At 55.0% G+C, this 27046-nt stretch overlaps 1 protein-coding gene across 2 annotated transcripts; it reads right to left on the reverse strand.

Annotated features, from left to right (window-relative positions):
* On the reverse strand, positions 1–26768 carry SLC15A4 (solute carrier family 15 member 4). Of its 2 annotated transcripts, none has more exons than XM_059139876.1 (8): positions 26203–26768; positions 20539–20834; positions 16333–16441; positions 15860–15937; positions 15249–15417; positions 7244–7399; positions 6048–6206; positions 1–997 (listed from the first exon to the last, which is right to left on the reverse strand). In XM_059139876.1, the coding sequence occupies exons 1-8, from the start codon at positions 26725–26727 to the stop codon at positions 849–851; spliced, it is 1641 nt and encodes a 546-aa protein (XP_058995859.1). In that variant the 5' UTR covers positions 26728–26768; the 3' UTR covers positions 1–848. The 2 variants fall into 2 exon arrangements, with proteins under 2 accessions (XP_058995859.1, XP_058995858.1); XM_059139875.1 differs by having other exon boundaries at positions 16333–16501; positions 26203–26767.
* Positions 26769–27046: the final 278 nt, after the last annotated feature.

Consider the following 27046-nt stretch of genomic DNA (forward strand, 5'->3'; position numbering starts at 1 on the left):
TACAGCAACAAACAGAGAACAGTTTATTTCACAACATTAGCAACCCCACATCCAGTACCAGAACAATCCAGGAGCCGGTGACATCACACAGCTCAAGTCCACAGGTAACGTGTAACACTGCCAATGGTCTCGAATGACAGACTCTGCTCCTAGTCACATGTGCCTAACGGTCCTCCAGGACTGGTCTTCAGCCTCAGTGGTGTCCAGAAGGAAGTGATCCAGAAGCACAGACTAGGCGAAGTTTCAAATACCCTGTATACTGCTTTGTAGCTTGAGATAGGACACACAGTCTTAAATATTTCCTGATGCGAGTTCTTTCTTAAGAAAAAAATTCGACATCAATGGCTGAAAGAGAAGTAGTTTCTGAAGCAGCAGACACAACAGGTTCACCACCGGCCCACACCGACGAGCCGGGCAACGCCGGGACCCGCATCTCACGACAGAAACCATCAGCGCGACCTTCGCACAGCATCTTTGCAACATTGGACTTTTACCTCTTAAAAAGCCCTCCCATTCCTCCGGACAAGCAGACGTGCATTAATCAAAAAGGACAACAAAGTGAGCTCATTCGGTCTACAGGGAGGAAACACATCAGGACGCCGACGGACACACACGCAGTCTCCCGAGGCCCCGTTGGCTCGGCGGAGAGCTTCCGTCCCTGCGGCTCCCGGCGGTCCAGATGAGGAGCCTGCGTCTGCTCCGGGAGGGGACCACGGAAAGGCACTTACCCAGCTCATCTGGGAGAAGAGGAGACGCAATCCAGGGACCACGCACGTGGTTAGGAAGTCAGAGAAGCTTCTCCTGCTCAGCACGTGGCCGCCTTCAGTCCGGGCCATGGCCTCGGGACGTCAGGTCCTCCTGCTGGCAGGCGCCCCGTTGGCTCGCGAGCGCTGCCGGTCGTACCGCACAGAAACGATCAGGAAAAGCAGAAGGGTGGCTCCCTGAATCGCGGCCAGAAGAAAGAAGTAATAGTTCAGATGGCAGCCGTTAATATTGCCTGCGGAGAAAGAGGGAGAAAGAAGTTCGTCAGCTGCACTTAGGGACTATTCAAGAGTTCTGCTATTGGGGTGCCTGGGGTGGCTCAGTGGGTTAAAGCCTCTGCCTTCGGCTCAGGTCATGACCCCAGGGTTCTGGGATCGAGTCCCGCATCAGGCTCTCTGCTCAGCAGGGGGCCTGCTTCCCCCTCTCTCTCTGTCTGCCTCTCTGCCTGCTTGTGATCTCTCTCTGTCAAATAAATAAATCAAATCTTAAAAAAAAAACGAGAGTTCGGCTATTAAGTTTGGTTCCTAGTAAGGTCACGGTCATCTTTCATTGCGGTTATTTAAAAAAGAAGGAGGGGGGGGAATTTTATCTCTATTATCTAAAATACATAAGCACTTTGCTTCTTCAACTGCTGCAAACGCTGCTCTGAAGCCAGCTTTGTCTCTACCACAGGCTCAGGACCGGGGTCTCTGGCGTGAACGCCCCCGTCCCCCGCAAAAGTCTCCCCACTGGTCGACGGGAGGATGAGGCCACAGCGCCTGGCCAAGGAAGCCCAGCAACAAGACCTATTTCAGACCACGGCTCCCGAGAATCCACCCGGCGGGCTGGAGGGAACCGTCCGAGGTGAACGAGCGGAGTGTCCACTGGCCAAAATACAAACAACGTTGAGAAAGTATTTTTTTCCTTAAATTCTTCCAGTACAGAAGGTTTGGGGAAAGGGAACAATCAACCCCACTATGGCCCTGTGCCGCCCCCGAAGCGATACCGGATGGGGTGGGGTTTCCTCCCAGTCTTTCTCCGCGGTGCTCTTCCCCGGGGGCTGCGGGCTGACCCAGTGCGCACAGCTGTCCTGAGGACCCACCCGCAGGCCGATTATAAAGTGACGCTCTCCACAGCTCGGGTCTAGAACCGGGACACCCATCAACACCACACGCCACACCGCGGGCCCGCCCGGACGCCGCATCTGCCTAGGAGTTGTGGGTGTCCTGCGCTGAGCAGCAGCTCCTGGACAGCAAGCGCCCTCCCACGCGCGGGTGCCCTGCACAAGCCAGGGCGACGGCTGACAGGCACTCTACGTACAGAATCTTTTAACACAAGATTTTTAAAATTTTCCCCAAAAAGGTTCAGGTTTTAGCATCCTCAAGGTGGCACGGGTGCATCCTCCGTCCCAACAGCTAACGTAGCTGACGTTCAGCTTCGCCCCAAGCACTGAGCACGGCCTTTTGCACGCGCTGCCCCGTTCTGTTCCCAACACACCCCACCCAGGCCGAAGAGGTTCCAGACACACATGCTGAAGCTCAGCCAATGCAGCTCAAAGCCAAGTGGCCTGCCATGTCTGGGCTAGGTGGCCCCCCCCAGCCCCCGTGAAATGGGGGCAACAGCAGTGTGCAGAGCGCGTGCACACAGGGCACCCCGCACAGGACCCAGGACGCAGGAAGGCGACACCATCGCCCGCCTGGGACCATCCCCACGGTCCTCACGGGTCCAGGACCGTCAAGTCTGTAGCGGGAGTCTTTCCGCTGGAGTTTCCAGCCACCACGGACCACACCGCTCCGTGTGGAGAAGTGTGTGTGCAAAACACAATGTTTGCACCGAAACATTCAGAGCCGCTCACAGCACGTCACCCTGGGCTCCCTAAAAAGCCTGACCCCATCGCCACGGCCCACAGGTGTCCTAGCATGTCCGCCATCCGTCCAACCCGCTGTAAAAGGCAGCACATTTCTCGACAGATAAGCAAAGACGTACTCGCTTGGCGGCGTCTCCAGAGCCACCCTCGCTCATACACGTCAGAAGCAGCTCTCTGATTCACTTATCAGAACTGGGCGCTCCTGTTTGTCCGACGCTGGGTTGTGAGGGTGGGCTGTTCTGGAACCTTCCCTGTGTCTGAACACACACTCACTGACTCAGTGCCCCACGGCGCTTGTACTCGTGCACACAAAGAATGACAGAGCACATGTCCGAACCAGTGCTTGGGCAGGCTGCGGAAGGTGAGGGCTGCCCCCGTGCGTCGCCGGAAAGGATCTGGTAGCACCTGCATTCCTACCGTCTACACGGTAGTCAGGACAGTGACTGAGTCCCTGCTGCGTGCCGGGCTCTGTCCCAGGTACCGGGAGGCCCACCCAGCCCTCCCGGAGACCGGACTTTGCTGTTGCCACTTGCTGTCTTAACTCCACGGTGCCGCGCAGGCTTGCTGGCAGGACCCCGATGATGTCATTCCACGCGCTAAAACTGAAACAGGAGCCCCCCAAAGTAAGGAGTCACTTCAAACTTCCGAGGCACAGGCGCCCAGGGGGCTCAGTTGGCTGAGAGTCTGCCTGCGGCTCAGGTCACCACCCCAGGATCGAGCCCCACTGGGGGCTCCTTGCTCAGCGGGGACCCTGCGTCTCCCCCGGGCACGCACTCACTCTCCCTCTCAAGTGAGGATGTAAATAAATATTATAACTTCCGAAGCTCAAAGCTGGCATGCCAAAGAACGACAGACTTCCTGATTAGGGTCGGCCTGTGTGGGGTCAGGAAGGGCGTTCAGAGCCCCGTCTGCCGCCCACTGTCACCCTGTACTTCTTGGGCCTCCTCGCAAACCGAAGGACAATCACCCCCGAAGACGGTGAACTCTGGGAGGTCGGACTGGACCAGACAGGCTCCTGGGCCCCGGAGAAATGAGCTCACAGGTCACCCGAAACATACGAGCGAGAAGGTCGCCAGCTGCTTCACTCACGACAGCCTCACACCCGCAACATCACCGACAGCCAGCGAGAGCAGAACAGCGCAGCGAGTCGTGACTGACTTGCCGCCCGGCTTCTCCTCAGAGTCAGAAAGAACGGGCCGCAGAGGATGGCGCCAGACGCACGTGTGGAATGGAGCCGGAGAGCACAGGGCGCAGCTAAGAGGAGTCCACGGTGCCCTGTGTCGCGGCGGCGAGCAGCCAGCAGGCCGGTGAGCGGACTGACCCGGCAGGCGCAGGGCAGCCTCCCGAAACGGACCGCATCCTGATCCGGATTCGATACTTTCCAAGACGTGCGCTGCACATCATACGCGCCAGCAACGCTCAGTCTTCAGAGCGCCCGACTACTGACCTCAGTCAGCTCAGGCCATGCTCTCAGGGTTGCGGGACTGGGTCTGCCTCGGGCTCCCCATCAGCGTGGAGTCTGCTTGGGGATTCCCTCGCTCTCTCTCTCTGCCCCTCCCTGCCTGCTCATGTATGTTCTCTCTAAAACAAATCTTAAAAAAAAAAACCAAAAACCCTTAAAAAAAAAAGACTGGTGAGCTTCACAGCCCGAGTCATCCCGGATCTACGGGACGGCGACGGGACGGCGAGCACCAGCCAACCGGGAGAACAGGCGGGGAGGGAGCAGAAGAGCGAGGGCCGGGCTCCACCTCCGCCCCGCGGTCCTGTAACTCCACCCAGAGCCACTCCGTGCTTCGACCAGGAGAGGCTCCGCGAGCTCAAGGCCGCTGCTTCAGCACCAGCCTGAACACAAGTGCAGAAGGGAGGGGCCGGGGCAGCAGGGAGCCGGGAGACGCACAGACAGCGCCCGGGATGACATCCGCCACTCCCTCCACTGCCAGATTCTACCGGCGCTTGCACGCTGGGGATTACCTGGTCCCATTCTCGCCCCAAGTCCCCAGGTGGGGGGCGCTGGGAGGGAGCTGCCTGGCTCACTGTGCGTTCCCCACATCCACATCTCTCCTTGCCAACCGGGCTGCGGCCACAGCTCGCTGCAATGCTCCTTACTGGCATGAGAATAAGGATAGCCCTAGACATGGTGAGGGGCTGTCCTAAGACACACCGCTCTGAAAATGACACGGGCACACGGGATCCAGCTCCAAGCCGGGCACCAGGACTGGAGACGAGCCTCACAGTAGGGGGCTGGAAGCTACTGTCGGAAATAAAGAGCAAGTGATGGTAAAGTTGGAGATAATCAGTGACAAGGGGATGAAATCACTGGAAAGCAATCAATCGAGGTCATCAAAACAATCAATCCTTCAAGATATGCTGAAAAGTAAGACAAAGAAACAGAAGAATCAACAGGGTTTTGCTCTCTGCGTCAAGGATTTGTCTGCAGAAGGTCCATCCCTGCACAGAAAACAGATCACGGGACACCACGAACCTGTGAGAATTCCCAGAAGCCGCCGTGCACCTGCTGCGCGCGCTCCACTGCTGCTCCCCCTCCCAGGGGCCCGGGGATCAACAGCAAAGCCCTACCCCGGCCCGTAAGCCAGCCCTGGGGAAGCTCCCACAGCCAGAACGCAGCAAGGCCGGGGCTCCTGGGGCCACAGGAGCGGCTGTGGTTTCTGGAAGTCATCCTGAGACTCCACAGGCCGGAACTCCCCCCTCACGACGGGAATGTTACTTTAGTCAGGGAAGGGTCTTTGGAATTGTGTCAGAGTTCCAAGGGGGTTTAGGACCCAAAAGTAGCTAAGGGCCCTGGACCCAAGGAAATGCCGCAGACTGAACAGGAACAAGTAAGAAGGCGGTTTTCAAAGACCAAACAGAAGAGATAAACCTTCAACTCCTGCACCCAGTTAAAAGCTACCATAAATCTGGGAACACCAAAACTCTCTGTTAAGTGATTCTGCTCAGCGCCCACCATGCCCCCTACTGGCGTCAGCGGTAAAACCCCCTCCTGTCAGTCACGAGTCACAGCTGTGACTCCAGAAAGGAACTTACTATCTATCCGTGTCTGTAACAGCAGAAAATGTAGAAGTGCTGTCAAGAAAGAGAAACCACACACACACACACACACACACACACACAAACACACACCCCACCCCACCCCCAAGGTGAATGAAGACAACTTGGGGACACGGACCAGACTGATCCGCGGAATTCCGAGGAAGCAGCAGCAGCCCCGCCGACCCAGAGAGAGGCTCATCTATGCCCAGCAAACGCACAAGGATGCAGGGGACCAGGCGGCGCGGGGTCTCAGACAGCTCCCAGGCAGCCGAGCTCCACTACCGCGACCCCACGCAGCCCGAGCCCACGTCCTCCACTAACACGACCGCCCGCCGTAGCCCGAGCACGGGTACGGCCAGTAGCCGTGTTCAAACAGCGGCGCGGCCCGTACCGAAGTCTGTGTGGTTGCTCATCCAGCCGATGGCTCTGATGGACACCAGCTCCAACAGCCCGGAGCCCACGAACGAGCCGACGCCGGAGAAGAAGAAGAACAAGCCCATGATGGCGCTCTGCATGGACTTGGGGGCGGCCGAGTAGGCGAACTCGAGACCTGCAGAAAGAGGAGGTTGTTTCCGTGAGAGTGGGGCTGACAGGGCCTGCCTGAACGTGGCAGGGTTAGCACGGGGCCCCACGTGGGGACGCGGGTGAGCAGGGCAGCTCCCTTCCCTGCTCTGAAGACTGTATTTAACACAAGGTCAAGAAATCAGGGGCCCTTTCCATTCACCACGAGTCCTGCAAGTCAGTCACCGAGCAAAAGGTCAAGTCCTTGCTCTCCCACGTCACGGTGACCTCTGACGTGCTGGCTCGGGCACTGATCTCTATGGCCAAAAAAGCAAATTTCTCTGTTCTCAGCTAAGGAGGTATGAACAACATATACAGACTACAATGCGGATTCTGTGGAAGACTTCTATCTTAAAGGCAACAAATCTTAAGATAATCTCAATGAGACATCTATAAACTCAGATTTTTGTAACAAGCACACGTGGAGATCTACAGCATATCCCAAACGTAGGACCACTCTGTTCGTCCTCCGGAGTCATGAGCACACGCGGCCGGAGTCCGCTGACAGTGCGGCGGGAACCACAAGCCCCCACAACCGATCCGGGCTCTGGTCATCATTAACTCGGTCCCTCCCTTCCAGCAGCATGGAGCTGGTCTGCACCGCACAGCACACGGCTCGTGGGAGGAGGGAAGACTGTGCGAACAGGTTTGCCTCCTTCATAAAGCAGACACACCCAGAGCTCTGGCAGTGGCTAGTGCCTGGGCCGCCACGGCAGAACCACAGAGCCGTGGTTAAAGTGTCCAACCTGGGAGGAACCACCCACGGCCTCCTCCTCCCTCTCTCTCTGTGCACCTCCATGGTAGTGGATGAGCCACGGAAATGTCTCTGGGAGCCCCGTTTCTACACCCGAAACAAGAGCCTCAGCCACAGTACCACGTACTTACCGACTCACATCCAACACCACCGCTGCTGCCGTGAAACACGGGTCCCTGTTCGCTGTGCGTTCTACCAGAGCACACAGGGAGACACCCGCCCCGTCCCCTCCGCACCAGGCCGGCCCCAGACCTGCGCGGGAGAAGGCCCACCTGCTATGCTGGCGAATATCTCACTGACGCCAATCAGCACGTACTGTGGCACCTGCCACCATATCGGCAGGTCGGCGGCATAATACACGACTTTTCCGATGGTCTGATTGATGGTTTTCTCTTTGACAAGGTCCAGCCTTTTGCTCTCCAAAATTCCTGGAATTCATAAGGAGGTTAATAGAACACTTACTCATTAACGTTTGCAATTAAACTAAAACACTACAGGCTTGCTGCAAGATGCTTACGGACTACTCGAGAAAGTGGAAGGGTGTGGCCCAGCGCCCCAGCGCCCCCGGAAACCCCCGACCTAAAGGACCGCGCACTGGCGACTTCCTAAACAGTTACTCCAACACTGATCCTACCAGACCCCTTCCGGAGGGTCTTCACACCGCCTCACACCACGGACGCTGCCCGCACGGGGCTCGCCCCAGCTTCGGGACGCCCCCGATCGCCTTCTGTTACCCGCCTGCCGTGAGGAGCGTAATTGCGCACCCACTCGTCGGGGGCACTGAGTTCAGAGACGTCTTTCTCGCCACGCTGGGGGCCTGAGGCTGGCCCGCTGACTTCCGGGCATTAGCCTACAGCCCCGGCCCCCGCGGGAGGCCCGTCTCCCCGCCGAACCCCGGCGAACAGCCTGCACCCTCAGCAGCCCTCGATCTCGCTCCGTTACTGGTCATTTCTCAAGGGCAATGAGGGCAACCAAACCGCACAGGGACACAAGCCAGCGCCCGAGCAGCCCCTCCTTGTGCAGGAAGGCACAGGCCGCTCAGCCTGCAGCGGAGAGGCAACAGCCGTAGCGGCGAGTTCTGAGGTCAGAGAGGTCGCCGGTCTTGGTCCTAAAGAGCTCTGTGAATGGAATAATGGGCTGGAGTATTTAATAAATATTTGTGCACGCGCATATGTATTTAAAAGCGTGAGAATGAGGAAGGTCAGCTGTCTGAGAGAAACCTGAGAATGAGAAGGTCCAGGCTACCAGTAACAGGAGGGGGAAGACGAATTCTGGAATCGGCCCCCAAGCTACAGGTCACGGGGAATGTCCAACCAGGAGAGCACTTGTCAAAGGAGCACGTAAAGACAGGCCTCTGGCTCACCTCCGTCAGAAAGTCCTGCGTCCCCTCCCTGGAGGCGCGTGGAGGGGACCCCGAGCCCCCAGCCTCCGCACTCCGGCTGCTAGCAGGAAGTGCGGGAGCAGACCCGGCGGAGCCGTCTGCCTGGTGCTCCTGGCTGCTCTGGATGCGGCCTCTGAGGCACGGCAGGCCCGTGGCTCTCTCTGCCAGGACTCTTGGTAGTGGCATGAAGGGTCTTGTCCACAAGGGACAGCTGTCCTCTGGGCATGGGACAAAGTGTGAGCGGCTTCCTCTGGGTCGGCAGAGTTTCCCCTCACACTGCAAGGTCACCGCACCAGCCACCAGCGAGCAGCTGGAAGGTTCGGGGCAATCCTAGCACAGCTCCGTCTGCAGGAAGGACTCTCTCAGCCCGTCCTGAGGGCTGCAAACTGAAGCTGGAGAGAACACTCTCCTCCACACGGAGGGCAGGACCGGTGAGGACGCGTGTGCCTGCGTCTGAGGGCTGGGGCTGCCAACAGGGACGAAACCTGCTCCACGGTCTTACCCGCGGCACGCACGCTGTGCACATCAGGGGAGAGGCTGAAACAGGCGGTGCTGGCCAGGGGGACACAGAGGACGAGGCCGGGGGGAGAGCCTGTGAAGGCGGAGGGCTCTCCTGCGGCGGGTCGGGAAGGATCCGGAGGTGTGCTGCGCGCGGCCGACCACGCACACGACCGCGGCACGGAGCGCTGTCCGCGGAAGCTGCTCATGGAGGAAGGGGAGCCGCCAGCACCGAGGTCCCGCGCAGGACGTCGGGAGGTCACCGCAGGGAACTAACGAGGCAGCACCCACACGAGCGTGACGTTAGGGGCCGTAATGGCCGACACAGCACACTCCTCAGTGACCCACGGCTCTGCAGACGTCAGAGGAAAGCAAACCCACGGGTGTGGGTAGGACCAGGGTGAAGGCGTACCAGCACGGCGGGGGGCGGGGAGGGGAAGGACCGGCCAAGAGACGGCCGGCAGTCACCAGCAACAGACAAGGTGACGCCACATGACACGAGCAGAGAGAAAGATTCAAGAGAAGCCCATGGGACATCACAGATGCGCTCGCTCCATTGCACACGCGCCCTCTGCACCGATGCGCGGCCCTCTGCCCACAGCATCACAGACATGAAGGCATCCATTCTCCCGGAACGGAGACACGGATACACCACGCTCTGGAAAGGGGAGCAGCACGAAAATCTGGTTGCAGGCGCGGGCTCGGGACCGCTTCTCCCCCAGGGGCACAGTTAACCCCAGAGAAGACAGAAACACAGTGACACCGTCACTACGAGGCTTCGCTTGGTGCAAGGGTTGCCATCCAGAGGCCCAAAGGCAAACCCTGGCCACCGTGGCCACGACCCACAGCTCAACTCAGAGAACGGGGGAACACAAAGGTGTGTGCTTGTGGGGTCGCACTGGGAGACCCACACAGTGTTTGAGATTGGGTGTGGCGGGCCCCGGGGCCCATCCAGCAGACGATGCGCAGACGGCCACACGCTCCTGGGCCGTGCGCTCACCCGCAGGGCTCCGGCGCCCCTCGCAAGCCGCACAGGTCGGGGCTCCTGCTAGAACGCGTCTGATGAAACAGCCCGTGGAGCTCCAACAGAGGATCTATCCTGTTCAGCATCCTACGAACATTTCTAGAAAGTGCCACCAGGCCAGAAAGGAGGGTCTGCAGCCCAAAGGTGGGAGTTGTAAAGCCGTGACCTCTCCCAACTCCACAGTAAGACGAGACACCAGCGACCCACGGATCAGCCTCAGTACGAGGAAAACCGTTCCCCGAATCACGCAGGGTCACGAAGTGAAACGCAGGTTCAGTCGCCTTAGAAGACGACAAAATTACAACAAATCCAAGCACACAAGACCTGCCCAAGTGTCAGCGACAGGCACACTCATGCCATCCCACAGGTTTCACTATTAATTGGGGAAGAAACAGCGAAAGTAAACGAAGCCTGGAGTAACTCACGGGAGAGAAAATCACAAAACAAACCCAAGGTAACAGAAATCCCGTCTTGTTTTGTGTTGTTAGAAAACACACAGAAAGTCAAATTGATAAATTCAAGACGTACTTCGACGGAAAAATCATCACATACACACAGTTCTGGCAAGCCTGCTTAAAAAAAAAAAAAAAAAACCATAAATACACGAAACTGGAAAAGAGGAAGGAAACACATTTATTGAAAAGACAATTTTTATCTCCAGTCCAATAAAAAACTCAATAAAATGAATGGTTTACTCAGGACATTTAAAAAAAAAAAAACAAGTGATTCAAGAGAAAACACAATCTGCACAGAATTGAGGAAAAGGTGAAAACATCATCCCTTTTCTCCTGAGAGAGGAACAGGCTCATGTGATGTTCAAGGCAAAGACCTGAACTCCCCTGGGCACACAGAAATTCCCCAGTGTGATACTCTCCTGCCCACAGAAACTGGGGGTCTACCAACTCCCTTCCTGAAGCCATACGACCCCAACGCCAGACCGCAGACCGCTGTCAGCTAGCAGTGGAGGAACACAGACCACCACAGGCTGCCCTCTGGACAGACTCATTTGTTTCAGAAATGCAGGAAGGAGCATCAAGGATTTTTTTTTTTTAAAGATTTTATTTATTTATTTGACAGACAGAGATCACAAGCAGGCAGAGAGGCAGGCAGAGAGAGAGGGGGAAGCAGGCTCCCTGCTGAGCAGAGAGCGCGACTTGGGGCTCAATCCCAGGACCCTGGGACCAGGACATGAGCCGAAGGCAGAGGCTTAACCTAGTAAGCCACCCAGGAGGCCAGAGCATCAAGAATTTAATAAAACTAAACCATCAATATCCGGGGACGGGGTGGGGGGGGGCATGCAATCCTCTTGGAAACCAAAATAGACCCAGTAACCTTGAAATAAAGGTTAGAAATTTAGCATCACTGTGAATATGCATCTCAAACTCCAGTTCTAAGCTTCTGGGAGCTGCCCTGGAGGCGCCCGTCAGAGCCCAGGGGGCAGTGGGCTCTCCACAACCCCCAGCTCTCCCAGCACTAACCCACAGTCCCACCAACACTGCCCACCAGAGACGCAGGGAGGGAGAGTCACCTGGCGGCAGGAAGGGAACCCGTGCTGTCTGAAGAAAACAAGTGACCATTCGAAAAGAATTCATTTGAACTCAGAATTTTTTAAAATAATTCCTTATGGGAGCGAGCAAAAATACACCAAGGGGTTAGGAATAAACCTAGTACAAAATGCACAGCACCTAAAATGAAGACATGCGTAAAACTATAAAATACCATAAGTAAAGTTCAAGAAAACAGGAAAATACTAGAAAGAATATTCCTCCAATGAAAGGTTTGACTGCATGTCACCATGAACAAGAAAACCCTGGCACAAAATGCCAAAGGGCCTAACTGCACACAGAATCTGGGGACCAATAACAGGGGGAATCGTCATCACCGTAACACGCCTCCAAACAAAGACATTCTGTGTTTAAATCCTTCAGGGAAGAGATTCGCAGGGAAAGGAACGAGCACCGACAAGAGAGCCAGCAGCGGAACTCGTGCCCGTGGCCTGAACACTTTCCACCGGGGAGACAGAAAGCCAAGGTGACAGAAAACCAAGGCAGACATGCAGACGGGCGGGGGCGTGTGCACAAGCGTCCGGCGTGCGGACAGACTGGAGTGAGCCACCACCCGCACCGAGAGGACCGGTCCAAGAACGGATGGTATATTTAACACGGCGCGTTTAGCTGTTAAACACCGTGATTTAAATGTGTAACTGACATAGAAAAACAGAATCAGGAACAGTTAAGTCATAAGCTGTGAATAATCGGTTTCATTTCTCTTGCTGTAACAGCGAATGTCCTTGGAAGACATCACGCGGTCACCCTGGAAGGGGGGGTTATGGATGCTCTGGGGGCTCCCCAGTTCTTCTCCATGCATCTGTCATGACCATGGCTCGACTATGTCATACTAATTTTTGAAAACGTGCTGTGGACCCGCGCTTAACTAATGCCAGATATGAGCCAGGGAAAGGCTCTCAGCAGGCTCTACCCCAACTTCAGGATGCTCTCGGGCCCTGAAGGCCGCGCACAGTCCCGCTTACGCCCGTGCTGACTAGCACCCACACCACCCCCAAAGGTATGGAGGGGCCGGCAGGTGGATGGGTGGGCCCCATGGTTGGGATGACGGCGGAGTCACAGGCTTCCTGGAAGGGAACTCTGTCAGCTCATCCGAAGCCTTAAAGGGATGCCCTGCTTACACTTGCAGAAACCCTCCGCAGGAATGCCCAGTCATGCTCCCAGGCACCCCAAGCCCCAACCACAGAGGACTGCAGAGGAACGGCTGATGGGGAAGGACAGTCACCATGCTTCAGGGTTGGTCTTCGAAGGGGGCAAAGGAAATACAACATATCTACCACGTATCATATCCGTAATCTTCCCAGCGCCCGCAGAGCGGTAACCACGGATTTCCGAAGGTGGTGGAACAACCAGTGAGTGAGTGTGTGTGTGCACACGTGTGCGATGGCTCCTCTGTATCTACAATCTTCCCTCCTTACACGTAACACACACGGCTTTTACTTTGCTCCTCGGGTTTTTCTGACACTTACTTTCTCAATCAGGCTTGCGCAACGGGGTCCCGTTCTTGCAAAAACACAGAGGGGGTGTGGGTAGACCCACAAAACCAGGCAGGTTCGCACCGCCCTAATGCTAAGCGCCTCTAGGGCAATCACAGCTGGTTTTTATTTCCTTCTTTATGATTCCGAGTTCGCCTTCCCTCCAGTGAGCATCTGCTGCTCCAGTAACCCAGGACTGTACGCACACGGTGCTTTCGGGGACACACGGTTCTTTAAGGGGAAAGGAAATCTAACTAACGAGCGCACTCCCTTTTCCCTTATGCATGCTTGAGAAACCCAAGGGACCTGCCTGATTCTCGTCGGAGAGACGTGACAGAACGAACCATTCCCAGCAGGTGTGGTTCTAAATGGAAGATACTGATTGATTATGGGGGAGGGTAAGTTCAAAGGCAAAAGTTTCTTTTCTATTAAAATGTTGGTTTGCTCAGTTTCAATCTCTACTCAAAGCCCACTAATGTTCCAGTTAAATGCTCGCTCGAGCTGGAAGTAAAGCTTCGTGAAGCTCCTGCCACTGTTAAGTTAATAAACTGTGCCTAAATCAAGTACCAGAGACTTAAAATCCCTGAACCAGTGACTCTGGGGCTCCTTCCCACTGTTTAAGAACACAAGTATAATAACACAAGTATAGCGGGTGGCTCCTATTCCTAAGGGAGACTCTCCAACTCCGAAGCCTCAGGGCCATGTGACCACACCAGCTCCCCCAAGCCCCCGCCCCGAGGCACAGGCGACCCCGCAGAGCACGGCCCATCCTGCCCAGCGCTGGGCGAGAAGTGCCGAGTGCTCTGCTGGCACTGGTGAGCCCTGGCTGCCCTGCCCACGGGGCATTCTCCGCGGTCACTCAGCGGTCAGCTGCCTCCTACATAAACACATGCAGAGACCACAGGAATGCCCTCCGCAGTTCTCAGGGCGGCTCCCAGAAGCTACCCGGCCAGCAATCAAATCGAAAGAAAAGATGGTATTAAAGGCGCCCAAACCTAGAATCTCCCAGGAAATGCCTGAAAACCGAGGATACCTCCCCTCCCAGAGGGAGAGAACTAGGACCCCCTTCCTTGGCATGTGACAAGCATGGCTGTGGTGCAGAGAGGGCCCCACCAGCATAGGGACAGAAGGGAGCTCCAGGGTCAAAGCTGAGCCTGCGGCAGCTGCTCAAGAGAGGCAGGACAAACAGACAGCATCCCCGGGCAGCAGTTACTCCAGACAGCCCTGACGATCTCTGGACCTGCTGAATGAGACCCGCAGTCACAGCCCCACTGCAATTCAGTTTTATTTGCTCTTATTTCCCCTGCGCCACAGGACTGAAGGAGAAACAGAACCACGAACAGAGCACACAGGAAACACTTCATCCAGACACAAGCTCGCTTTAATTATCTATTTGATCAAGAGAAAATGTAATTGTCTTCTAAAATGTCCTGGTCCCTGGAATATAGATTTCTTAAGCCTAGAGACTCATTTCTTTATATCTATTAAGTACTATATCAATACGTTCACTCTGGGGACGGCACACGGAGGCTGCTGGGAAACACTGCTGCAGAATATTAAATCCTGTCTCAGCGGTGCTTAACATTAAATTCCTCATAACAGTGGGTGATACATGGTTGGTTCGGGAGGATCAGCTTTTCTGTTCTTGTTATGTAACTAAGCTGTCTTATGGTCCAATGATTTTCAAGTATTAATGAAGGAAGAACTCCAGAGCGAGCTGAGAATGTCGACGAAGATATTCTAACAACCTAACAGTCCGGAATGTAAGAACCATGAAAACATAGTGAGGCCCCCAAAGGAAAACTCGCCTCATCGGCCCTGGGGAGCTTCAGGCACTGGCTCGAATGCCCTCCTCTGGGGGTGTGTGCTAGTCGTGAACCTGGACTTGAGGAAATCTTTCTCCTCACGAAACACACACGCAATTGTTCAGGGACAGACCAAAGTCAACTGCGGACCTAAGTTAAGAACGCCAAGAGTGAACCCATGACTTTGAGACCGATATAAAAATTCATCCACTCAGCGATCGACCGTCGCCCACAATCTCCATCAGAAGGGAGAGAGCAAGCCTCCTCTGATCCAAGCCAGAAGTCACTTTCCAGAGCACTTTACTGCTTTCGGCTCTAGAAGAAAAACAGCAGAACCGTAGGGAGAAAATCTTAACCTTCACATCATGGAAACCAGAAAGCGAACAACACCCGTTCACAACACCCCAACTCCGTCCTCTTAGGGTGTGCCTACACAGAGTGACCAAGGGCCCATCACGGGGCCCCGAGTCACCCACAACGGCTAAGGCCAGTTTCGAGCTCCGGAAATGAGACCAAAACGCCTCCCCACCTGCAGCGAAGGCAGAACACATCACAAAGAACATTCCAACGGCGATCCTTTTTAGGGATGACGGGAGCAAGCCATTTCTTCTCAAAATGGGATCAACCAGTTTATCCTTTAAGGGAATTAACAGGAGGATGAGAACTGCGTCGAACATGGTCAGCCAGGCCGCCGGGAACTGGAATCGAAATGCACGAGACAAGGTTAGTTCCTGGGAGCAATGAGTTGCTCACCTCACAACTAATGTCTACCTGAGAAAATCTTTATTCTAGCGAAGTCCATTCCCACGAAGTATAACCTCCTAAGGGAAAAGTCTCAGTTTCAAGATACTGGAACTGAAAAAGATTTTCACTTCTAAGTGCATTTGTGGTTTGTTCTGTGTGTTTACGGAGAAAAAAGTCAGGTAGGAAGATTAGTGTTTGGTTGGCACCTGTCAACCATCTAGGAAACAACAAGGCCCCCAGGAGAACAGTCTCTAAAGTAAGCACAAGTCCCACTCCAACGACGAAGCCGCCCTCGGAGCAGCTGCGGAGCCCTGAGAAGGACCAACGACCGGCCGCAGGCACCGCCTCTCACAGAAGCTCCGGGGAGCGTTTTCACATCATTGCAGCAGTTCTCACCGTATGAGGAGTGGCTGTGATACTGGAAATCGCCGGGATCTTCAAATGGAGACTCTGCAGAACGTACGTTGTCTGCATCTGCGTGTGAAAGGTGGTGCCGTTAGGTGCGGGAGCTCTCCAGCGGGCCACCCACCCCAGGCCGCCCCGCGAGGACACACGTGGGGCTCAGGTCTGAGAATAGAGCGATTCTTTGGTCATCGCACAAGTCCCCTGGAGAGCAACTTTAGAACAGGAGTCACAGAGACTAAACCCAAAGGCGGGGCCTGGAAAAACAGCAGCACACCCGCTCTTAGCGTCTCTCATGAAAAGGGTTTCAGGACGCCTATGTCAGCAGGAGTGAGTTCCACGACTGGAAACAGGATTCCAAGATCCCAGAGACTCTGCAGAAGAGGGCACAGCGCCCCTGCACTTTGGTGGTGCCCAAAGCGAAGGCGGGGACAGAAAGCTATGGCTACGTGACAGTCGCGACTCACTTGGAAATACACTGTCCAGTAGGGGATCAAAGCCAAGAACACGGGGATGATCTTCACAAGGGCCTTCACGTCCTCCACCGTGTCCTCCGTAAACGGCCCTCCGCGAGACCTCTTACATGAATCAAACAGACTGTGTTTAGAAGAGTGCTGAAGGACTCCAAGGCCTTCACTTTGGGAGATAAAATGAAGGAGTTAGTTTTCTTCCAGCCCTAGAAATCAGGTACGTGGCAACAATTTAAGCAGGGAGGCAGGGAACCGGCTTGCTGCACTGCTCTACTTTCCGGCCCTCCTGCTCACTAGCCGTGCAAACCCCACACAGCGGCCAGCACTGCACATGTGCCGACAGGGCTGGTAGAGGGCCTCGCCGCGAAAGGCACCTGCGGCTCCTGCCACATTAGCGGTCTCTTCCCCAGCTCCCGTCACCCGCACTGAACAAGGCTGGCCACTATGCCAGCGACATCGCCAGACGAGCGTTTGAGGGGAAATAAAACCGGGCTGGACTGTCAGGAATTTGAAGCAGGTGGCTTTAAAACTTCACAACCACAACACCCGTGTTGCTACTAAAGCTGGTGATGGAAAGTGCAGCCACGGAAGGGCCCAGGAGGAAGGGCTCTATTCTGGGAGGCAGAGCTGCGGTGCTGATGGGACCGTGACAATGTCACAGGCAGCCAGGTCCACTGCGTGCTTTGCTCATTACCCTGGACCACGGCCCTGGGAGGAGGCATGGGGACAGTGTTCTGGCCCCACTGCCCCAAGGAGGAAGCCAGTCAGAGAGGGCAAGAAGGTGCCCAAGGTGACAAAGCTGGAGGAAGGGTCTGGGACTTGAGCCAGAGAGCCTTGGCCGCAAAGCCCGACACCCAGGTACCAGGGACGCCACCTTGCCCTCCGCTGCTGGCCACAGGCCTCACGCTCACGCTCAGGTGTGTCGGGTCAGAACGCAGGCCTTTCAGTCACAGCTCGTGCGTGAGCAGTGGCACTCGCTTACTCTAAGACAGTCTCACTACTTATAAAATGACCAGGTCCCAGTGGGTAGCTCCAAAACGCTCTAACAGTGAGGCATGCTCCCAGACTCTTAAGGATAAAACAGAAAAAGCTGTTGTATTTGCCAAATATTCTCTAAAGCCAGAAATACCAGGACATGAATAATTACCTTCAAGAATTCTTCCCTTCTTCTGTTCTGGGACTCAGATACAAATGGCAGTGCATGCTTTCTAGTTTATAAACTCCTACCCAATTTACAACTATTTTAAATCATTTTTGTTTCATAAAACATTGATATTTTTTCATCTGAATGGAGGGAAGAACCAAAAAACTGAAAACTGTAACTTAGTATTTTAGCTGAATTTTGGACAGTACAGCTAACTTCAATTTAACAAACATTTACTGAGCACATACTCCATGCGCAGGTCCGTTCTACCTGGTGCTAGAGATACACAAATTAATTTAGAAAGATACTATTCCTAATCATACGTAGTTTCTCTAGCAGGGAAAATAACAGGAAAACTTCACTCAGAGAGAAACTCTAAACTCTAAAGATACTGTCATACTTTATTTGAAGATATTCAGAGATTCTCCAATGGTGGGGCGGGGGCAAAAGCAAAAATAAAGTTCTCACCTACCTATTTCAGATACTATCAGTGATTCACTACACCCTATGTGTGTCTCTCCAAAAACATGTCAGAGTCCAGCAGGAAACCCATGTTTACACAGAGAACCACCCAGAAACGCTACTGGTCACGTTACTCGTCTTGTATCGTTAAGACATCCTGAAAAGTGCCAAGTTGATGCGCACCTGACGCCTTCCCTAACTCACACACGGTGTCGGTGTACTATTTTGCAACACATGAGGGTTCACTGTGGAACCACAGACACAAACGACACGAAACGCAGACAGGACCCAGAAGTGCCCCCACTCCCCAGTCTGTGTGCACACACGGCTGCTCTCTCTCACAAAGAGGGGCTGTGAATTTTCAGACTCTCAACTCAACGAGGTATGTATCTCAGGAAAGCCTTACAACTCGTCCCGCTCAGTTCGATGAACTGAACAGACACACGTGGACTTCTCACGTAAAGTCAGCTGGAGGCACAGATCAGCCTGGGCCCAATGAAGGAAACGCTGGGCAATGCTGCACTTCCTAGATTTCTGGAGCCGACCGTTTGCAAGAGCATCCTGACGGAGCCCTGGACATCAGCAGGCGCTCACCATGTGCCACGCGCCACAGCTGACAGCTGTGCACACATCAGCTGCTCAGGCCTCGCAATGAGCCCCTGTCCACTGTACAAAACGGGAATGCAGGCTTGGCAAGGTCACTCACCTGCCCAAGGTCACAGAGCTCGGACTCTGTGCGCGAGGAGAGCGTAATTTGAGAATTCTCTGGACCGCCAACTCTCTCAAGACAGTCCGTTGTATCTTAACTGCGCCAGCTGTCCAAAACCAAACCTAATGGGAAATCAGACTTCCGAGTGGCAGTAAGTCCCAGTCTCTTTTGTCAGGCCACTTGTGCATTCAGAACCCCAAACCGTGCACAAAGCAGGACCGTCCTCCTGTGGAAACGTTTGCCAGGGACTACCCACACCGACACCCTGAAACTGCAGAGCCACTCACGTTGCTCCTGAGAAATCAACCCGCAGGATAAGCACCTGGATGTGAACCCGCTTCTGCCTGAAGGCAGGTTCTGGCACTGCAGCAGGAAGGCAGCACGGTCTGAATCTTTGCCCCTTCTCCAGTGTGATGCCACCATTGCTAGTGCTGAACGAGGAGTCCAAAGGCCACACCGAGCCCTTCCGATTCCTGGACCAGCTGGGAGACCTGCGGGAACCATAGCAGCCCGGAGCCAAGGGGCAGGGCCACGAGAGCGCTTCTGGAACAGCTTCAAACGTCCCGCATGGAAGCCAGTATCAGACATTCATGGGACTCCAAGGGCACACGTAAGATACAAGCAGACCAGCCACGAGGAGGCAGGTATGGGAGTCGGCCTGCAGGAGCTTCTGGCAATCAGAGCCACCCAGCCAGGGGTGTACTGCCCTGAGGGGTCAGCGTCTGGCTCTGGGACAGACCGCCCCCCAGGAAGACCTACTGTGATCACAATGTTCCAAGGGAGTCCTTCACAAAGGGTCCCTGGGACTCTTCTGGGGTGAGGGAAATATTCTGTCCTGACCATATTGCGGTTCCATGGCTAAAGGTCCTAATTCCAGAACTGTACAGCTAAGACGACGCACTGTACTACCCGTAGATTATGCTTCAATAAACACCAGGACTGCTGAGGTCTCTTCGTGGGCTAAGGCCCAGACTTGCCCTTATTAATGTGCATCTACGGTGACCTACCATCCTTCCCAGTTTGCAGGGACTTCCCCAGGACATGGGGCTTTCAGCGCTAAAACCCTCAGGACCATGGGGCTTTTGGCGTGAAAACGGGGGAAGTCCCACACAAAGGGGATGATGTAGTTCCCCTAACTGCATCTCAAAATACTATTATGTCCTTCTGTCACAGAGCAGTTGCAGTGACCATGGGACGATGGGGTCCAGGCTGATCAACACAGCTGTTGACTCACAAGTGAGAAACAACAGCTTAGAGCACAGAAGGGCACCTACAAAGTAAGCAAGTGCTTTATTGTTCATTCAAATGAACTCCAAACTTCTAGAATAGAAGACAAACGTACACAGTACGTATAGTACCTCTCCTATGCTCTCTGCCAATTTCTACCTCCATCACCTTTTTTATTTTTGAAAGATTTTATTTATTTAAGAGATAGAGACACACACACACACATACAGACACACAGACATACCATGAGCAGGGGGAGGGGAGTCAGAGGGAGAAGCAGGCTCCCCAGTGTGCAAGGAGCCCAATGCAGGACTCGATCCCAGGACTCTAGGATCATGCCCTGAGCTGAAGGCAGAAGCTTAACCCACTGAGCCACCCAGGCGCCCCTACCTCCCTCATCCTTCTACAAACAAGAGGTCCATCTAAATCAGCAGTGAGAGCAAGTTCAATGTGGAAGTTATACACAAAGTATGAGCTCTGGAGTCCAGCTGTGGGAAGACAGTAATGCCACAGCACATGCTCGAGCTGACGTGAGACATTAAACCACTAGGCGGGAGCCCCGCCCTGCACATCAGCCTGCGTCACACCGAAGCGAGCACTTTATTCACAGCAATGGGGACGTCGTGGTGGGCTGAGCCTACGATCACAACTCGGCACTCACCCACTGGGACTCTGCTCTCCGATTCGCTTCTGGGGCCGGCATGAATATGCCAGGATCTTGAACATATAGGTGAAGGCACTGCCGTCGGGAGGCTTGGTGATGAAGACGCTCTGGCCGCAGAGGAAGACCAGGAAGGCGATGCCGACGCAGACCGCGGGGATGAGATAGCCGGTCACAAAACCCACATTCTGCTGGATGTAGGCGATGCCTCCCAGCGAGATGATTGCCCCCAGATTGATGCTCCAATAAAACCAATTAAAAAACCTTCTTGTGGCTTCTGGACCTCGGTCTTTAACCTAAGGCAACAGAAGGAAACAGACTTTGAAATGTGGTAACCTTCGAGGATGAGAAACCTGTATAGTGAGGTGACGACGGTCACGGTCATCATGGCGACCTGCAGCAAACGCAGCACAGTCAGCACATACGCTCGGGATCCCTGACAAAGGAGCACCTGATAACTTCAATCACTACACCGTCTGCGTGGTGTTTTTCTTAAGTGAGCTCACATCCAAGAAATCCAAGAGAGCTTCTCAAAGCAACATCTGGGGACCGCGTGCTCTGGAAACACCAGAACCACCAGAACGCCGCCTCAAAGTGCCGATTCACAAGGCTCTCAGGCCAGACTTGCTGAGTCACCATCTCTGGGGTTGGGGGCCAGGAATAGGCCTTTTAAACATTTTCCAGGCACTTCTACTCACAGTCAAGTTTCAGAACCACTGCTGTGTAGCTCATGCCTTGATCAATCTGGGGCCCGGAGGAAATCCCACACTGAAACCAACACTGCACAGACCAGGAAGGCTATGGAGGGAATCAGGAGACGTGCTGGTTAAGGACAGAAATCCCTGGAGGGTTTGACAACCGTTCATCTCCAGAACTTCAGCAGAAGCACCAGGTAACATTCCCCACGTGGGGGGCACGCATCCCACACGCCTTCCCTTCGCACCGTAACGTCCACGTTTCCAAGGACACCACTCTACTCTAGGCAGTGATCTCACACACTTTCTCAACAAGCTTATTACCTAAAGGTCAATGCTGGGTTGCATACAAAGACAGTCCTAGGCTTGCTGTCCTAGGAACCTCTATTGTCTCCTTCTTACAAGTTATTAAGAGGTGGGACGCCTGGGTGGCTCAGTGGGTTAAGCCGCTGCCTTCGGCTCAGGTCATGATCCCAGCATCCTGGGATCGAGTCCCACATCGGGCTCCTCGCTTGGCAGGGAGCCTGCTTCTCCCTCTGCCTCTGTCTGCCATTCTCTCTGCCTGTGCTCGCTCTCTCTCCCTCTCTCTCTGACAAATAAATAAATAAAATATTAAAAAAAAAAACAAAAAAACAAGTTACTAAGAGGCTGATTTCTGTCCAGGTCACAGATCTGACATGTTCCACAGAACAATCTCCATCAGTAGAGCACAAAGGTTTTCAGTGGGGGCCCAGACAACCAAGTGCCAGATACAAAAAAGCACCCTGTCAGCAGGCCTGTAACTTAGTATAACATCGTAATTGCTATTTTCCCGAAATCAAAGTTGCTGGTATAAAACACCCAAAATTGTGTGCTCCTCAAAAGATAAAAAAAAATGTTATTCTGAAATTATTTAGTACGGCTACTGTGTTAGCAAGAGACATGCTTGAGCTGATGACTTTCTAACCAGCATCCCAAACTGAAAATCTGAATTTCAAATAAACCACCCATTCTCAGGAGGAACTTCAACTTGTGCCCTACCTATGTCAGATCTGGGCGGAGGTCCTAGACCCAATGCTGGCATGAGGATAGAATTAATGAGTCGTCCTGGGAATTTCTCTTATTTCTAAGACGGCTCTTCATGGGGACACAAAAGATATAAACTGGACGCAAATACTCACGCTACCCAAAGACAGACCAGAGGGAAGAAAAAACCATAAGCTGAGAAATCGTTTCAGAGAAAATGTAACTAAAGATATAAGAACCTGTAATGAGGGGGGAGGGGCGGACTCGGCAAACCTCAAAAGGAGGAGGGCCGGTAAACAGAACATCTGCAATTAATGCAGACAACACACATTATTAGCTCGAGCACATCAGCCCTGTTGTCACCAACGGCGACACTGCGCATGTCGTCCTGCGGGAACTTGGCAGTCAACTGCTCGGAACATCCAGGTCGAATTCTCCAATATTACTTGAGAAACTGAAGCCTCTTCCTAAGGCCATAAGTAACAACACACTAGTGATTTTTTTTTTCCTGGAAATGGGAAGCCAGCTCCTACAAACTACATATCACATGCTTCTGTGCCCAGAGCTGGCGAGCCCGTCGCCGGTCACATTACATCAGCACCAGCGTGGGGGGCCTCCCGCCCTCCCCAGCGAGGGCAAACGGCCTCTCATGTGACTGGTCAACAGAGGCCACTGCACTCAGCTCAGAAAAGCGCAGCTCAAAGACCAGAGACCAGCACAGTAAGGCAGGCAGTCGGCTGGCTTGGCAAGACTCCTTCAAAGGCGCAAGGCTGTTACTTTTTTTCCATTAGAAAAAAAAAAAAATGTATCATTCGCTCCCTACATCTGTGTAGTAAGCTTTTCTTCTTTCAGTTCTGTTTGAAAGGACACTGTGATCTCTGCCGCAGGTGGGGCACTGGGGGGAATGAAGGGGCTGGCAGGACCAGCGTCCTCGTGGATCACCTCGGCATGGTCAGCAGCCCACCTGCAGCCCGGCCAGCAGACACCCCCCAGGGCTGCACAGCCTGACAGCGCCCGTCTCTCACTCAGAACAATCCCTACAGGCCCTGCTTCAGAGATAAGGGGTGCGGGGAGTGAGGGAGCAGGGAAAGGGCTTGAGAAACACAATCAGACTTCCTCAAAACGAGAAGAGCCAGGAGAGGAGCAGCTAAGTCATCCTGAGGACCAGCGCAGCCGTCCAGCCCAGCGGGCTTCCTGCCCAGACCCGGGTCTCGGAGCCACAACCCCCTCCACCAAGCCAGCACCCCTGGCCGCGGAGCTAGCACCCTGGCAGAAGGGTCCCAACGTTTCCCTCCTAAATGCTTTGTCGCGCAGACCACATGTGAAACAATTTACCATTTTGAGGTACAACTGTCTCTGTGGGTTTCAGCCTCCCCACACTTGAGGAACCACAAGCACCATCCAATTCTACATTTCATCACACCACCAAGAAACACAGTTCCTTCAGGGGCACTTCCCATTCCTTCTCCACCGGCCCCCGCTGCCACGCCTCTTCCAGTCTTTATGGATTTGCCCATTTCCAGGCCCTTTCGTACAACAGGAATGGAAGGACGCGTCATCACTCACGTCCGATCCCTTGGCATGGCCTCTCCAGCCTTCATTCCCACGGTAGCACGTAGGGACGCCCACGGCTGGGGCATGCGCCAGTGCGCACAGGGACCCCATCTATTTTATCCGCGCATCACTTCAGGGGATGATCTCAACTTTGCACTCAATGTTTTAATCTCAGGCCAAAACTGACGGGGACCGTGAAACATACGCTTTTATAGACCCTGCACCTAGATCCTTGGTTCTCTTTTTCTGTAGCTATAAATGAGATACTCATCAGGCTGAATGATTTAAAAGTTGCAACACCCCATGGAAACCTAAAAATAAAGCCAAGGAGGACACGTGGTGCAGTGAGCCCTGGGTGTCACAAGCAACTCGTGAATCGTTGAACGCTACGACGAGAACTTATGAAGTCCTCCGTGTTGGCCAACGAGCATAATGAAAACAAACAAACAAAAATTTTTTAAATAAATATTTGAAGAGATTAGTCCAGTTACCTCATAGAAGCAGGTTTTTTTGTTTTGTTTTTAATGTCCAAGTGTTATTACACATGAAAAAAGTTCCTGTCCCATCAGGCATTCTCGATAACCTCTACGAGAACACCGTTCCTATACAAAACGTTAACTGCTGGTCCATTACTGACTGGAGAGAACAGGTGTTCAAGCCGGACTGCCTGGGTCCCAACCCAGCTCCCACTTCCTTGCTGTGGTTCTGGGCGGGTGGAACCTTCTCCCCGGGTGCTTCCGGTGAAGGAGACAAGTGCAGTCCGCAAGCTGTCCTGAGGCGTAGCTAAGGCAGTATAACAAGGACCCTGAGGGGCACAACAAACATTCATGTGGCTCGTGGCCCACGTGGCCAGTTTTAAAGGTGCTTCACTGTGCTGCTAAGGCTGTGCCCTCACTGACGGCAGCAGGCCGAAGCCACCAGCCTGGGCCCAGACACCCAAGTCTGCCCCAGCCGCCCTGTGTCCCACATTGGCCATCTCGAAGCCACGGTTAAAGCAGAGATCAGACTGGGACGACCACACTGGCCTGAACACGCCCTACAACAAAAGAAGTCATCTTTTGTACCTCCATCTTCTTACTGGAAAAGTAGGTATGAGATTCCCATGAGGTCCGATGAGTTCACCTGGGTAAAGCACATTTCCTGGTGCAGAGAAGGAAGAATCTGGAACATGAGACAGCTGTCACTCCCAGCATCACTAGAATGTGCCACCTCGTTTCAAGGGGAAGCCTGACACAGGTCCTTTATCTGAAGCTCACATTCAAGGACAGGCTTCTGCACCCTGGCTCAGTCCTGTACTAGCTGTGCGACCTGCGGCAAATGCTTTCTCCTCTCGAGCCTTGGTTTCCTCATCTGTGAAGTGGGCACAACACCAGTGGCGGTATCATGAGGACTAATACGGTACGGCGCACAGGGCCTGGTGCCCAGCAGCCGTCGGTACAATCACACGGTTATTCAGCACAAAAACCCAGGGACCGTCTTCCCTACTGTTGCCGACTCTACGAAACGACTTGTCCTAAATGCACCCTTCTGAATCCGCGTCCACCGAGTCCACCCTAGTCCAGGTCCCTCTAACTGGGCCAGTGCAGTGGACTCCTACCTGGTACGCCGGTGGTCATCACTTCCCTTGCCATTTCACCACGCCACAAACTTTTTCTGTGACGAAGCAGGGCGTAAGCACGTTAGGTTCTGAGAGACACCCGGTCTTTGTCACAACTCCCCGTTCTGCTGCGGCCCCGTGAAAGCGGGCCCCCCAGACCAGTGTGCGAAAAGCAACAGGCAGGACTCTTCCAATCAAGCTTCATCTATGGCCACCGAAATCTGAATTTTGTAAAACTTTCCCTTGCTACAAAAGACTCTTTTTGCTTTTTTTCCTACCACTCAGGAACCTAAGAACCTCCGGCATTCTCAGTCGATGGGCCCCCCGAAAACGGGAAGTGGACCAGATTTGGCTGTCAGGCCTCAGCTGTCAGGCACACACCTGCGCTGGAAGCCCCGCTTTTAGAAACGAACACCAGATCATGGTACTCCGGCACCCCCCGCCGAACCCACAAAGGCTTCCTACTCTATTCCAACTACGCCTCAAAGTCTCTTAAAGGCTTCCCAGGACCTGGCCCCAGGGCTCTCCCCACTTCTGTTGTAGCTTCTCCCAAAGGTATTTGCTGCAGAACGTTGGGGAACTTGAAGCGCGCACCGTCCGTGCTGACCTGATGCGCTTATGGACCCCGGCAGGGCTGTCGCCCAAGCGGCTTCTGCCACGAGGGCATCGCTCCCGTCCCGGCCCCAGGGCCTTTGCACCTGCGGCCGGCGTGTCCCGACCGCCCTTCGGACCGCCGCCCCGTCGCCCTCGTTCCCGGAGGGCCGCGCCCGTGCACCGGAGGGCCCGTCCCTCCCCGGCGCCCCGCGCGCTCACCTGGTCGGCGCCGAAGGGCGTGACGTTGGCCTTGACGGCGCCCACGCCCAGGCCGACCAGGGCCAGCGCGGCCAGCGCGGCGGGCGCGCAGTAGCGGGCGGGCGCGTCGGGGCAGGGCGGCGCCGAGCCGTTGCGGAGGCGCGTGGGGCGCGGGGCCCCGCAGAGCGCGGCGCGCGTGGCGGGCGCGGCCAGCAGCGGCAGGGCCAGCACGCCGAGCAGGTAGAGCGCCAGGCTGAGCAGGATGGCGCGCGCGCGGCCCAGCAGCGCGTCGGCCAGCCAGCCCCCGAACGGCGACACCAGGTAGGCCAGGCCGAGGAAGAGCAGCAGCGCCTGGCTGGCCTGCGCGCCCTCCCAGCCGAACGGCGCGCCGTTCAGGAACAGCACCAGGTTGGCCGTGACGCCGTAGAAGGCGGCGCGCTCCAGCAGCTCCGTCAGCAGCACCGCCGCGCACGCCGCACGCCGGCCCGCGAACGCCTCCCGCCGCGCGCCCAGCAGCGGGGCCCGCTCGCCCGCCTCGGCCTCCATGCGCCCGCCGCCGCCGCTCCGGCCGCCGCTCCGGCCGCCCCTCTCGCGAGACCCGCCCGGCCACGCCCCGGCCCGCCCCCCCCCTCCCCGCGGCGTCCCGATTGGCCGCCGCCGCTCTCGCGAGACCCGTCCGGCCACGCCTCGGCCCGCCCCCCGTCTCGGTGCCTTTATGGGCCCGTGGCCGCCGGGGCCTTCCGGTTCCGGTGGGCGGCGACTTCCGGCGTGCGCGGCGCGTCCGAGTCCCGGCGTCCGCGCCCGCCGTGTTTGAAAGAGTGCGGTGTCGCCGGCTCGGCCGGGTCGTCAGCCCGCGGTGACGGGA

Source organism: Mustela lutreola, chromosome 11, assembly GCF_030435805.1.
Source record: "Mustela lutreola isolate mMusLut2 chromosome 11, mMusLut2.pri, whole genome shotgun sequence".
Lineage (NCBI taxonomy): Eukaryota > Metazoa > Chordata > Mammalia > Carnivora > Mustelidae > Mustela > Mustela lutreola.